At 37.5% G+C, this 12,658-nt stretch overlaps 1 protein-coding gene across 4 annotated transcripts in view; it reads left to right on the top strand.

Moving 5' to 3' along the window:
- Positions 1-12,388, top strand: part of LOC125880106 (nuclear GTPase SLIP-GC-like) — a gene marked incomplete at its 3' end in the record, with an annotated part of 101,903 nt that extends 89,515 nt beyond the window's left edge. For 3 of the 4 annotated variants that reach the window (XM_049562382.1, XM_049562381.1, XM_049562380.1), the window contains 11 exon segments: positions 696-743; positions 2,025-2,058; positions 3,057-3,149; positions 5,020-5,110; positions 5,695-5,911; positions 6,047-6,295; positions 9,483-9,689; positions 9,814-9,989; positions 11,807-11,900; positions 11,986-12,073; positions 12,267-12,388. In XM_049562382.1, coding sequence (XP_049418339.1) covers positions 696-743; positions 2,025-2,058; positions 3,057-3,149; positions 5,020-5,110; positions 5,695-5,911; positions 6,047-6,295; positions 9,483-9,689; positions 9,814-9,989; positions 11,807-11,900; positions 11,986-12,073; positions 12,267-12,388 — 1,419 coding nt within the window. 4 annotated transcript variants of the gene reach the window in all.
- Positions 12,389-12,658: the final 270 nt, after the last annotated feature.

Here is a 12,658-nt window from a genome sequence, read left to right as displayed (position 1 = left end):
TTTCATTGAGTTGAGTAACCCATTCACTAACTTCCATAAACACTTTTAACCCACAGCTGACACACTGCTATGATAATCTCGTGTCCAACCACACAATACATTTTGTTCTGAGTCAGATTCAGATTCATCTACCTCTAATGCACCTACCTCGTCCCCACCTAGGCACCTAGGCAGAGTACTCGGCACCTCTTGTGGTGGAATGTACTGTTTTATTTTTCCGTTAATTAATTCACTTCTAAGCACCACAGACATTGGAATGTCAGTGTCCCTCTTTTCTTTTGAGGGACACAGAACTTCAAGCTTCAGCACCTGTCACGTCGTTGGTTACTCGGGTAATTGCATAGTAGGAATAGCTTGGATTAAATCCTGTACTCAGTTCAATCGTAATCTCGAGGTGTCTTGATTGTAATGTGACATGCCTGTTTTCATTTTTGCATACTCCACAGAGTATACAATGCCTTTTTAGCACAGTTTTTAGCATATATTAAGCTAAATGGAATGCCCCCCAGACACAGCAATCCACTATCTTCCTCCAGAGTGACATACAGCATCTTTAACTGTTATTAATTTGCAACTGGGCGGCACAGTTGTGCAGTGGTTAGCACTATTGCCTCACCTCCCCCCCCGCGACCCTAAAGAGGATAAGCAGTTAGAAAATGGATGGATGATTTGCAATTATTTTCTTTTGTTACTAGGGGGAACAAAACACAACAAACGCAGAAACAGTTGATTCTCCTGCTCAAGTAAGTTCAAAACAGTTTCACACAGTTAAGTATCATCTAAGGAACTGTTGCCCAACTATTTGACATGGCAGCCATGTTCTCAGTTGTATTGTAATGAACTAATATCATGTTCTTCAGATGTTTGTTTGAACATTTGTATTCAATAAACTGAGGGGAAAAGATGATCAAAATAAATAAAAAAAAACTTATTTCATGCGATGACCAATCAAAAAGCGCTGCCTATACTCTTTGTCTCTGTGTGAAGGGGCATACGTTTCTCTGCCTGATGGCAATATGTGTAATATGTTAGGATTTCCTGGTGGTCGTATCATTGACACGCCAAAAACAGCTTCATCTGGGGCAGACAATTTTTCCAATAAATGTTGCCAGATCGGGTGATTTTCCACCCAACTGGGCAGCTTTAGGATGGAATAAATTAATTTGGTGGGTTCACAAAAGTTTGGCCTGGTTCGTCATAGTGCAGACATATTATTTTCAATGTTCATTTTCTTTATAGGCTAATATTGACTGTTTGAACCAACCTGGCAACATTGCTAGCTAGAAGGCTACTTAACAAGGCTGGCTAGTAAACCACCAGAGATGTGCAAGCCCAGTTCTAGCTAGTCAGACCAGCTCATAGCAAAGTCAGAATAGAATACAATAAGAATAAGAATACAGTTAGGTCTGTGGTAATATCCTACATATTTGTGAATTTGGGTACATTTCATGAACCTAAAAATGACCTCCCAGCTGTGTCGTGCCATGTGGCGGACTGAGCTTCAGAGAGTTGTTGGATAAGAGCAGGTGGGTGGGCAGGTGTCAAATCTGAGTACTGGAATTAAAAACAAGGACACATCACCAACAGTATGATAATAACATCCAAAACACAAGCTTCAGTCTCAGTTTCTATGACAGGAGAAATACTTTCAAAATACAAATCTTTAAGAAGACAAAAACGGCCAAAATATACAGTGTTACCTACAGTGCCATAGCCCCACCTAGGAAAAATCACAACTGCATTTTAGGCACTGAAGAGTCCTGAGACAAAGACTGAGACTCTGACTGGGGAATCGTGTCATTGAATCACAATGTTGACTGGGGGGGAAAGGACACTGAACTTGATCACCTGTTAGCTCTTTTCTGGCTCATCCCAGACTGAATAAGAACATAAATGAAAATTTCAGTGTGTGAATTGTAAATTGTGTTTAAGCCTGTAGAGCCCTGTTGGAGGACAAATGCTATGGAAATATATTTTCTTGATCAAACACTGTTTTAAAGACACATTTACATGTTCAACCTCAGGTTCATCCATCCACCAGTGCTTCAAGTGATCAAGGTGAGATATGTTCACGTGTTTAATATTTTTAAATTTTTTTTTTTAAATTTGAATATCTTGCTTTGACTAAGCAACTCTACTAAACAAAAATTTAAACGCAACACTTTTTCTCCCATTTTTCATAGGTTAAAGTTAATGATCTAAGACTTTTTATGAACTCAATAGATACATTTCTCTCAAATTCTGGTTGCAAATCAATCAAATTCCTTGTTAGTGAGCACTTCTCTTTTTCCAAGATAATCCATCCACCTGACAGGTGTGGCATATCAAGATTCTGATTTAACACCATCATTACTACACAGGTGTGCCTCAGGATGGACACAATAGAGGCTACTCTAAAATGTGCAGTTTCATGACACAACACAAAACCACATGTCACAAGCTTTGAGAGAGCGTGCAATCGGCATGCTGACTGCAAGAATGTCCACCAGAGCTGTTGCTCATCAACTGAATATTCATTTAACTACCATAAGCTGTCTACAATTTTGCTTCCCTTAATTTGGCAGTACATCCAACCAGCCTCACAATGCAGACCACATGTAACCACATCAGCCTAGGACCTCTACATCCAAAGTCTTATCCTGCAGAAATCTTGTCCTGACAGCAGTATGTCATCATAACTGACTTGTGCGGTTGTTTGGTTGGTTAGATGTACTTCCAAATTTAGGGAAATTACACTGGAGACATCTTATGATACTGAAATGAACATTAAGTTTCAAGGCAACATCTCTGGTCGACATTTGTGCAGTCAGCATGCCAACAGCACAAACCCTCAAAACTTGGCAGATCTGTGGCATTATGATGTGTGATCAAACTGCACATTTTAAAGGGGCCACTTTAAAATGTAAAAGGTCTTTGATCTTTAACTCAAACTTGTGAAAAATTGGAAAAACAACAAAAGTGTTATCTTTAAATTTTTGTTCAGTATATTGAGATCATGTTTCAATTTTGTGAGACACACATGCAACAAACTTTTTTTTTTTCTTCAATCCAATAAGTGAAGAGAAAGTTGGATCTTCAGGGCGAGTCCAGCAATTGGCAATCACCAAGCAGAAAACAACGATGTGAACCTAGACCGGGGTCATACTCAGGTATTTCTAATACTTTCTAAACAATGGCAGCCTACCATAGGGTTATACTTTGTATGTACCTTTATGTGCTTCTATCCACCTTATTTTTCACGGAAACACGGAGGCAAAACAGAATGCAGCCAGCTTCCGTTCTTTTGTGCGACACTTCCGGTCCAGCACTCTTACCACTGTGTAAATGGGAATCGCCTTGTTGTTTACCTTGCTGAGTTTAGCTATATATATGTATATATCACATTTTCCACGTCACTATATCACCGTTTAGACTAATCTGATGTTTGTAAAATCTATAAACACAATGACTGAACAAACATTAGTATTTTCTCTGTGTGTAATTAATAACATGGTTATCGTAGATTAGCTGGGCTAACCGTTAGCTGTTAGCCGTTAGCTGTGTCTGTAATAACTCACTAAACTCACAAAGTGGCCTGTGAAAAAAATATTTTCTCCAGTGGATGTCTTAGTTACATGATTGAGCTAATTTGGTTTCATGTCGTATCCGACAACGGGAGGCTTTTAACAGATGACGATCCTGATGTTAGCTTTGCTGCTAGTGTTGACGTTAGCTGTCCCTGTCAGCTGCAGCCACTGATGCTTTCTAGACATCGTGATTTCCCAAAACTGAATAAATACCACACACAGCAACACAAAACTGCTTTGCTAGCTCAATCATGTTGTAACGGCTGGGTGGTTGATGCGTACATGCTGATTCGGGTGCTATCAGAGCCGATCCGCGCATACACTATGGCTTAATGATCAACTCAGTCAATTAAAACAACCCGTCCTGTATTAGGAGTGTATGTCGCTGAGAAAGAAAGAAAGAAAAGGGTAAAAAAGATAGAAAAGCAGCGTACACCCCACATATTTATTTCTCACAGTTGCGCACACGTTTGGCTGGCATGCAGAAGCACCGTCTGTGTGTCGAGGGTGCGAGCCGCAGCTTCAGCTGCTCAGGTAGAGAGGCTTAGCCCGGTGTGTTTTTTCGCTGATTCGGTTCTGCAGGTTCTCTGCTGGTACACTGGAGACGGGGATCAAGCAGTTTGTCTCACTCGGGATAGACTGTGCTTTTTTGGTTCATAGTTTATGATTGACGTGCGATTTATTCGCGTTTAGAGGGAATAAATTTCTGTTATAACAGAAACGTGGGCACAGTTATCTATACAAAATACACAGACTAACTAACTAACTAACTGATTGACTAACATAAACAACTGAAAATTGAAAAAAAAAATAGCTTGCACCGTTAGCTCCGGTAAGAGAAAGCATGAGGGAAAGCGGCTGACCGGAAGTCACGCACAAAAAAACGGAAGTTGATCACTATTTACTTCCGTGTTTGAAAATAAGGTGGATAGAAAATGTCTGTTAATATCTTGGCCTCAGTAAATACTACTGCAAGCCCTAATGTTAGTAGCTGGTGATGTAGTTTTTATATGTTGATGACGATGGCTCCATTGTGTCATCAAGCCATTATTTTAGGCCCACCCAAAAATCCTGAACACAGAAATGGTGAAAAAATATTTACCAGTCTAACTCCACAATGCAGTACTACACAGTTCTCCGTCTTTCCCCATTTTCAACAAGTATTTTCTAAAATGTATAATGTGTTAAGAAAGAAATTATTGATTTTTCTTTACCTTGACTTTAAATTAAAAACTTAAAGCATTAAATGCAACCAGGCACTGGTGCTGAGTAAATAAGAAACGAGGCTTTAATTGGATAATGTTTTAACCCAGACAATACACTCCGAGGGATCGTTACTCATGGTGTAATATTCCTTTTCTCCTCTTTTATATAACAAAACACCTGATTATGCATTTCTGCTTACCTTATACACTGGTTCCTGTTGAATGGTTCTTTGCTTTTACACTGACAGAAGGCATTATACTGTCTGAAGTGAAAAACATCATGAGATATGTCCAAAAAAAACTACCAGACCAAGACAACAAGCTTGAACAGTTCCTCAAGTAAGTATTCAGTTTTTCATATTCCATATTCTTTATTATATGAAACTGGTCTCACTCTGTTGTGTTGAGCCAGTCTGTATTTTGTTCTTACATTAGTCTTAAGCAAGTTGGACAGACATACTGACTTATTTTAAGCCTAAAAAGCGTATCATCTGGCTCTTTAGCTGCTTAATACCTCATGTTCATAAGCTAGTTGTTATTTTGGTGTGTCTGCAGGTACCACAGTGATTTATTGGAGTGTTTTGGCTGAAATTAGCTGCTTGCTATGTTTGAAAGTGAGTCCGATGAGGTTTGGCCAAAGTTTTAGGATGAAAAACTGAAACCAATGAGCGAAAGACGATATAAAGCCCTGTAAAGCAGAGGGGAAACTTAAAGTCTGGTGATGATTCTGTGTGGTGTCATCTCTTGGTGACCCTTCTCACATACAAGTCGTCATTCGAACCAGTTAATATGAAAATATTGATTACAGCTGTTTGAGTAGGCTGGTTATACTGTAGACATTTTTCTATGTTGACACATTCTTTCAGTGTTTGTTTGTTTTCCAAATTAATCAATGAACTCCTGTTCAACCTCTTGTACAACAGGAAGAAAATTAACGACTTGGAGATCGAAAAGAGGGAACTGGTCGGTGTCTTTGGTAAAACCGGGGCTGGAAAGAGCTCTCTGATAAATGCCGTCATTGGAGAGAAGAATCTCTTGCCTATTGGGAGGGTCAAAGCATGTACCACAGTCATGATTAAAGTGGAGGCTAACATGCTACACCAAAGATATGAGGCAGAAATTGAGTTCATTACAAAAGAGGTAAAATTAGTTGAATATACTGTGTTTATGTTCACTTGAAGCAAACTGAAAAGTTATGATGTAGCTGCAAAAATATAGTTGCTGATTACATCACATGATATTTAATTAAAATGACATAAATTAATTCATTTTTAGGAGTGGAAAGATGAGTTGTGGTCCTCGTTAAATTTCCTTGGGGATAATGCTGATCAGGAAGATGAACAGGAAGATGAACAGGAAGGTGATCAAGAAGATGACGAGGATCAGGACACTGTTGACAAGCTTTTAGCGCTGTATGGAGAAGAATGGAGAGACAAAACCCCTGAAAACCTCATGGAAAACAAGTATTTCAAAGAAATTCCTGAATTTCTTCTATCCAAGAGAAAGCTTCTGACAGCTGAATCAGTGAGTAAGACAAAATAAATATGTGTGTGTGTGTGTGTGTGTGTGTGTGTGTGAGTGTGTGAGAAAAGGTTTAGTTTGGAGGTACAGTAATTCAACAAATGTAAAAGTAAGAAGAGTATGTAAAAAAGTGCCTTGTTAAAGCAATGGCTTGTATTTTGAAGTGCATTTGAAATCACTTTGGCTGTGATTGTGACCTTGCCATAAGGGAAAGGTTGGTCAGGAAGTGTGTTTTTGGATGAATTTTGATATTTTTGAGTTTCATCCATATCCACTGTATGTCGACCTTGTCGACCGTGTGCTTTTTCTGTTGCCCTGGCCTTGTTAACTACAAGATTTGTAGCATAGACTTCCATTATAACCACATTTTTTGACCTCCCATGTAAAACAAAGTGAAAAAAAGATTCCCTGTAATTCCCCATTTCTCTGCAGCAAACTACTTGAAGTTTTGTAAAAATAAAGTCAATCACAAAATTGCCCCATTTTCGCATCACCCCACCCTGCCCAGCCAAATACTGACCTCTGGTGTCATATAAGAAACTTGCATGGCTGCAGACGAGGTCAAAAAACATCTTCTTGACAACTAAAATGGTTTTGATGTGGAGTTAGTGATAAGCTCTGTCAGTCAGAATGGTTGAAATGGAAAAATATTTTCCAGGTGTGTGTCAGTGTGTAATCTACTCATAGACACTGAAATTCTTATGGGAAAATATGCAATTTTGGAAACTCATAAAAAGCCATAAAACCAGTATTTTTTATTCCTTGGCCATGGCAGGATAAAAATCAGGATTTTCATCAGGTTTTGCATTCATTTTGAAGGTTAGGCCTCAAATTTTATGTTTTTACTCATATTTAGCTGATTTTTTGTATTTCATATTTCCCACTGAGGAACAGCCATGCCTCTGTCACAAACAGTGACGCCCCCAAAAAAGGCACATTTGTTCTGATATGGATGGTAAGGACTGCTACCTGCATGTTCATGACAAAATAAGATTGTGTGTGTGTGCGTGTGTGCGTGTGTGTGTGTGTGTGTGTGTTTGTATGTAATTGGGTTGCAAATCTGTACCCCCTCCATTTCTTTGCTCTTGTACACGCACACACATGCACATGTATGCGCGCGCGCACACACACACACACACCACTTTCCCTTTTCAATTCAATTATTTGTTCTGTCCTAAACACACACACACACACACACACACACACACACCGCTTTCCCTTTTCAATTCAATTATTTGTTCTGTTCTAAACACACACACACACACACACACACACACACCACTTTTCCTTTTCAATTCAATTATTTGTTCTGTTGTTTGATATTAGTTTTGATGGATGTAATAAATGCTATTACTTTTGCAATTTGGTGAGTGGTGTCAGAGGTGATAGAATGGGGCAATTTTGTAATTATTATTATAATTATAATAATTTTACAAAACTTCAAGTAGTTTGCTGCAGAGAAATGGGAAATTACCGGGAAAATCTTTTTTCACTTTGTTTTACATGGGAGGTCAAAAATGTGGTTATAATGTAAATCTATGGTACAAATCTTGTAATTAACAAGGCCAACGTAACTTTTTGTTCAATCTCACATTATGCAAAAAGTAATAATACACCAAAATCAATCTTCTCAAATATTATCATGATGGGTAAGCCGGTGATAATGATATTAAACAAAGTCTTTTGGTTTTTTTGAATATTAACTTGACTATAGTGTATTTTTCAATAGTTAGTGGTATATGATCAAAAATGGCATCTGAAGGGTTAATTATTAATGTGATTCATTAAATCATGATATAAATCAATTAAGAACCCCTTCATGAAGAAAAAGAAAAAGTTTGGAAAAATAATAATTCCACTAACACAAACAAAATGCAATGCTGAAAAATCCCAAAATTTTGCTCGACATGTGCTGTGTTGTTATTTACATGAACACAACACAGGCTCCGCTACATTTACTGTGTGCACAGTGCCATGCTGCGCGTTAAAAAAGTCATCATTAGCGGTCATATTTCAGCAGTGACGGTGCGCCGCTGCTAGTTGCATATAGGGGAAACACTGTGGCTCAATGGATTTGTTCTGTTTTGGAATATATAATATTCTTCCAAATCTGGTTCTTCTTATACTTTTTGTTTTGTGTCATATGCATCCATAGTTGTGCTGTCATTTTGTCTCAACTCCTGTTTATCTGTTGTTGTTGTTGTTGTGCTGTGTTAGAAGTATTGTCATGTTTTTATTCTGTCAAGTGTATTGTCATGTTTTATATTCTGTCTTGTATTGTCATGTTTTACTCTGTCATATGTATTGTCATGTTTTACTCTGTCATATATATTGTCATGTTTTACTCTGTCATATGTATTGTCATGTTTTACTCTGTCATATATATTGTCATGTTTTACTCTGTCATATGTATTGTCATGTTTTACTCTGTCATATATATTGTCATGTTTTACTCTGTCATATGTATTGTCATGTTTTACTCTGTCATATATATTGTCATGTTTTACTCTGTCATATATATTGTCATGTTTTACTCTGTCATATGTATTGTCATGTTTTATATTCTGTCTTGTATTGTCATGTTTTACTCTGTCATATATATTGTCATGTTTTACTCTGTCATATGTATTGTCATGTTTTTATTTTGTTTTTTGTCTGTCTGCCCAGGGACTACAGATGTGAATTAGCTGATAGCTAAATCTGGTGCAATTTTGCTGATTGTGCAATGTCCCTGTCAAATAAACACTAAACTAAAACTAAACTAAAGTTAGTGTATTTTTAATATTCAGAATTTCGCTTCGACAAGCTCTCTCTTTTTTTGACCATACACCTGTTTGGATCTCTGGGCTCTATCAAAATCTGGCTGTTAAAATTTAAAGGTTCTGCAATTGAGAAAGTTGGGGAAGGTTTCTTAGACAGAGCAACAATTAGCATTGAAGAAATGATCAATACTGGTCAAACTCGCATACAGAACAATTAAAAAAATTTATGTTTATTACTATTAATGTAACTAATTTAATCTTTTTTTCCTTGTTCCTTTCAATGATAGTGTTTCTCAATTGCTCTCCTTTTTTATCTTATCCTCTTGTAATTCTTCTATATAATTTGTAAAGCACCTTGAAGTTTGAGTTTGTGCATACAAATGAAATCACCTTACGTTGCCTTAATCTGATTGTACTGTTGATTGCAGGCTAAAGAGCTATCTGCAAAATTAGTCAAATACACAAGGAGTGAATCAAACGATGGAGAAGGAAAAGAAGTGAAGAGGTGGTATTGGCCCCTGGTGAAGTGTGTGACTGTGAGGGTGCCTAACAATGATCTTCTCCAGCATGTCACACTTGTGGATCTTCCTGGAAATGGGGACCGCAACAAGAGCAGAGACAAGATGTGGAAAGGGGTAATTTATTCACATGTAGTGCTGTTTATTGTGTCTTACTCTGTTATCTGGAAACTTAACGGTGCTTTTTACAAAGCACAGATAATTGATTATTCATTATTGACTTATTATTACGTCCCTTCAGGTTGTTGGAAGTTGCTCTACTGTGTGGATTGTGACTGAAATGAAACGAGCAGCAGCAGAGCGTGAAGCCTGGGACATCCTGAAAAGTGCCAGTAGCCTCATCGGAAATGGTGGCGAATGTCAGCGCATCCACTTCATCTGCACCATGTCTGATGATATTGGAGATACGGATGATCGGTAAGTGATTTAAGGTGCCAAAAGTAAAAAGCTATATATAGGTTTGGGCTTTTTGTTGTTGTTGTGATGCATCTCCTTGTAGTCAAGGACAATTTGTATTTTGTGGTTGTTTTGTGTCTCTATGTAGTTGTTTTGCATCCCTCTGTGGTCTGGAAACTGCCTCCAAAACAAGCAAAATTGCAAAACTGCACCCTCATAACATTCCCTATGATCATATTATGTTTACATGAAAAAAAGATTTTAACCAGAGCGGTCGTGTGCATGTAAACACACTTACTGAGCACAGCTGACTTCCAGGTTTTGGTAACAAAAATCATCATTGCAGGATACTCTATTGTGCTGTTTTTGTATTTTCGTGTGTTTTTTACATTTGCAGAAAATGTAGCTTAGTGTTCTCAAATAAGAAATTAGTTTCTCCATTTCTTTGTCTTTGCAGTCTAAGAAACCAACATAACACTATATTTTTCAAGCCCTGAAGCTTCCTAAAATTTCCAAGGAAGGAACTGATATCTAACTATAAATTATTGGGAATTTATAGAAACTATGTAATATACCATTTGGTGCGAATATAGGGAAATTGAGACACTGTTCAACTGAATCACTTCCAGTTAATTAGTCAATTGAATTCATTGTGTAACCTAGACAGTCTTTTAGTCCGTGCATGGTAGGTCAGCTGAATATGAAAACACTAGATATTTGTTTGGTGTTTTAATGGAGTTGAAACTTCTCAAACACTTCCTTTTCCCCCCAAAACCGTGAGTCCAATCATTAACGTATGGATACAAACAGAGAGAGGAGATTCTCCCAAACTTGTAGATGTCTTCTTTATGTTTGCAGTGTCAAAAATGTGATCATGGTCGCAGGTTAGAAAATTGGCACCCCCAGCTCTTTTCAAGAAATTTCTCTTCTCAGTTTACATAGTGAAGTGAATGAGAGTGAATGAGAAAAAAAGGCTCTCTCTTTACTTGGAAGCTTAGTGAGCCAAATGTGTAAGTGTTTGTGATTCCATTGTCACATTTCTGTGACCATAACAAATTTCCCTACATTTTGATTTGAAAAAATTTCAAGAAAATTTTCCAACTCCTCCACACTCTAGCGATGATGTCACCACTCTAGCTCTGTCCCATAGACACCCATTATAAAAATCTGAAATGTCTGAAAAACAACATGAAATGTAAACTGCAATTTCTTAAAAACTATACCAGATTTCAAAATGCTAATTTGGTCCAATAAAGTCCAGAGTCTCATGAGCCTTTTAAACTTTGAATCATTTTTCGACATACAAGTATGGCAATTTGCTGTGGCTTCAAAGAGGAGTGATTTTAAGTTGATTTACTGACGATCTCCAATCACTTTGAATGGGAAATTCCACAATTTTTTGCGAATTTCATTAAAAAAAAAAAAAAAAAGCTGGGCAAATCTCTGGGAAAAGTCATAGCACACAATTACCAAATTTTCCGCATGTTTTGATCTATTTTTTTGCATATGTGTTGGCAACGCTGTTGGATGAGTAGTTAACTTGGCTTAGAATGAGTTCTTTCGAGGAAATTCCTTAAGAAATCAGCTACTTGTAAACTCAACACAATTAAGTAAACTAAAATAGCAGTCTCTAAACTTAGTCTTTTTCCCTAAAATTATTACCAAAACATTTTGTAGAAAATCACAGACTTTGTTACCTTTTCAGTGAAAGGTAGAGTTGTTGGTAAAAAAGTGTTTTATCCTGAGATGAGTGAAGACCACTGTGCAAGCTGGAATTTCAGGTTAAATTTCTCCAAATACTGTATGAGGTGCCACTTCATAAAAATATTTTCTTTCAGTTCAAGAGATGCTGTTCGTGCTCTCATATTTCAAAACAACATACAAGCCAAGGAAGAAGTGAACAAAGAGTTCAGAAAACTCAAGGAGTTTAAGGTGAGTTTAATAGACTGACAGATAATGAAACACAACAATTTTCTACAACTGCAAGCCTGATGTGAAATCAAACCCTTTTTTTCAGAAACATTTCAGTTATGAAAGTTTCAAAGTCTTCACAGTGAGCTCCAAAGAGTTTCTGAAGCAAAAACGTCTGACGCCAGAGGAAACTGGTAGGTGACGTCTCATACTGTATATGAGCACTCTGTGGATAACAGAAAATGTATAACAGCTCCAACACATGTTTTGTTTTAGTTTACTTTCACCACTTTAACTAAAACGAAAATAACTAATTGAATTTTGACATTTGACTTTAATTATGTAGTTTAAGTATGTAAGATGTAATCTGATTATTTTTTTTCACAGAAATACCCAGACTTCAGGAATTTCTGCAAGAGCTCAATGACTGTCACTCAGAGACATTAAACTATGTGTCTGGAGCTCATGGGATCCTCTCTCTGATTCAAGGGGCCAGAAGTAGAGCAGGGGTAAGATCAAGTCAGGCTGAGTGTCCATACAGTGTTTTTTTCTGAGTGGCAACGTCTCTATTCAGTTGTTCCCAATGAGGAGAGAACGTAAAGGTGCTGTACCCAGCATCCTTTGCGGAGCTCTCTGACTTTTTTGTGCAGCCAATCCAAGCGCCTCTACTTAAAACATCTCTGAACATTTCAGAAAGGTGCTGGTGCCGTGGTACTGTCACTCCCTGTCAGGCAACCAATCATATTTTAGATGGGGCAGGACTCTTCACCTTGGTAACC

This window comes from Epinephelus fuscoguttatus, linkage group LG19 (assembly GCF_011397635.1).
Source record: "Epinephelus fuscoguttatus linkage group LG19, E.fuscoguttatus.final_Chr_v1".
Taxonomy (NCBI): Eukaryota; Metazoa; Chordata; class Actinopteri; order Perciformes; family Serranidae; genus Epinephelus; species Epinephelus fuscoguttatus.
The sequence above is the reverse complement of the archived record's forward strand: the minus strand, read 5'-3'. Positions and strand labels throughout refer to the sequence as shown.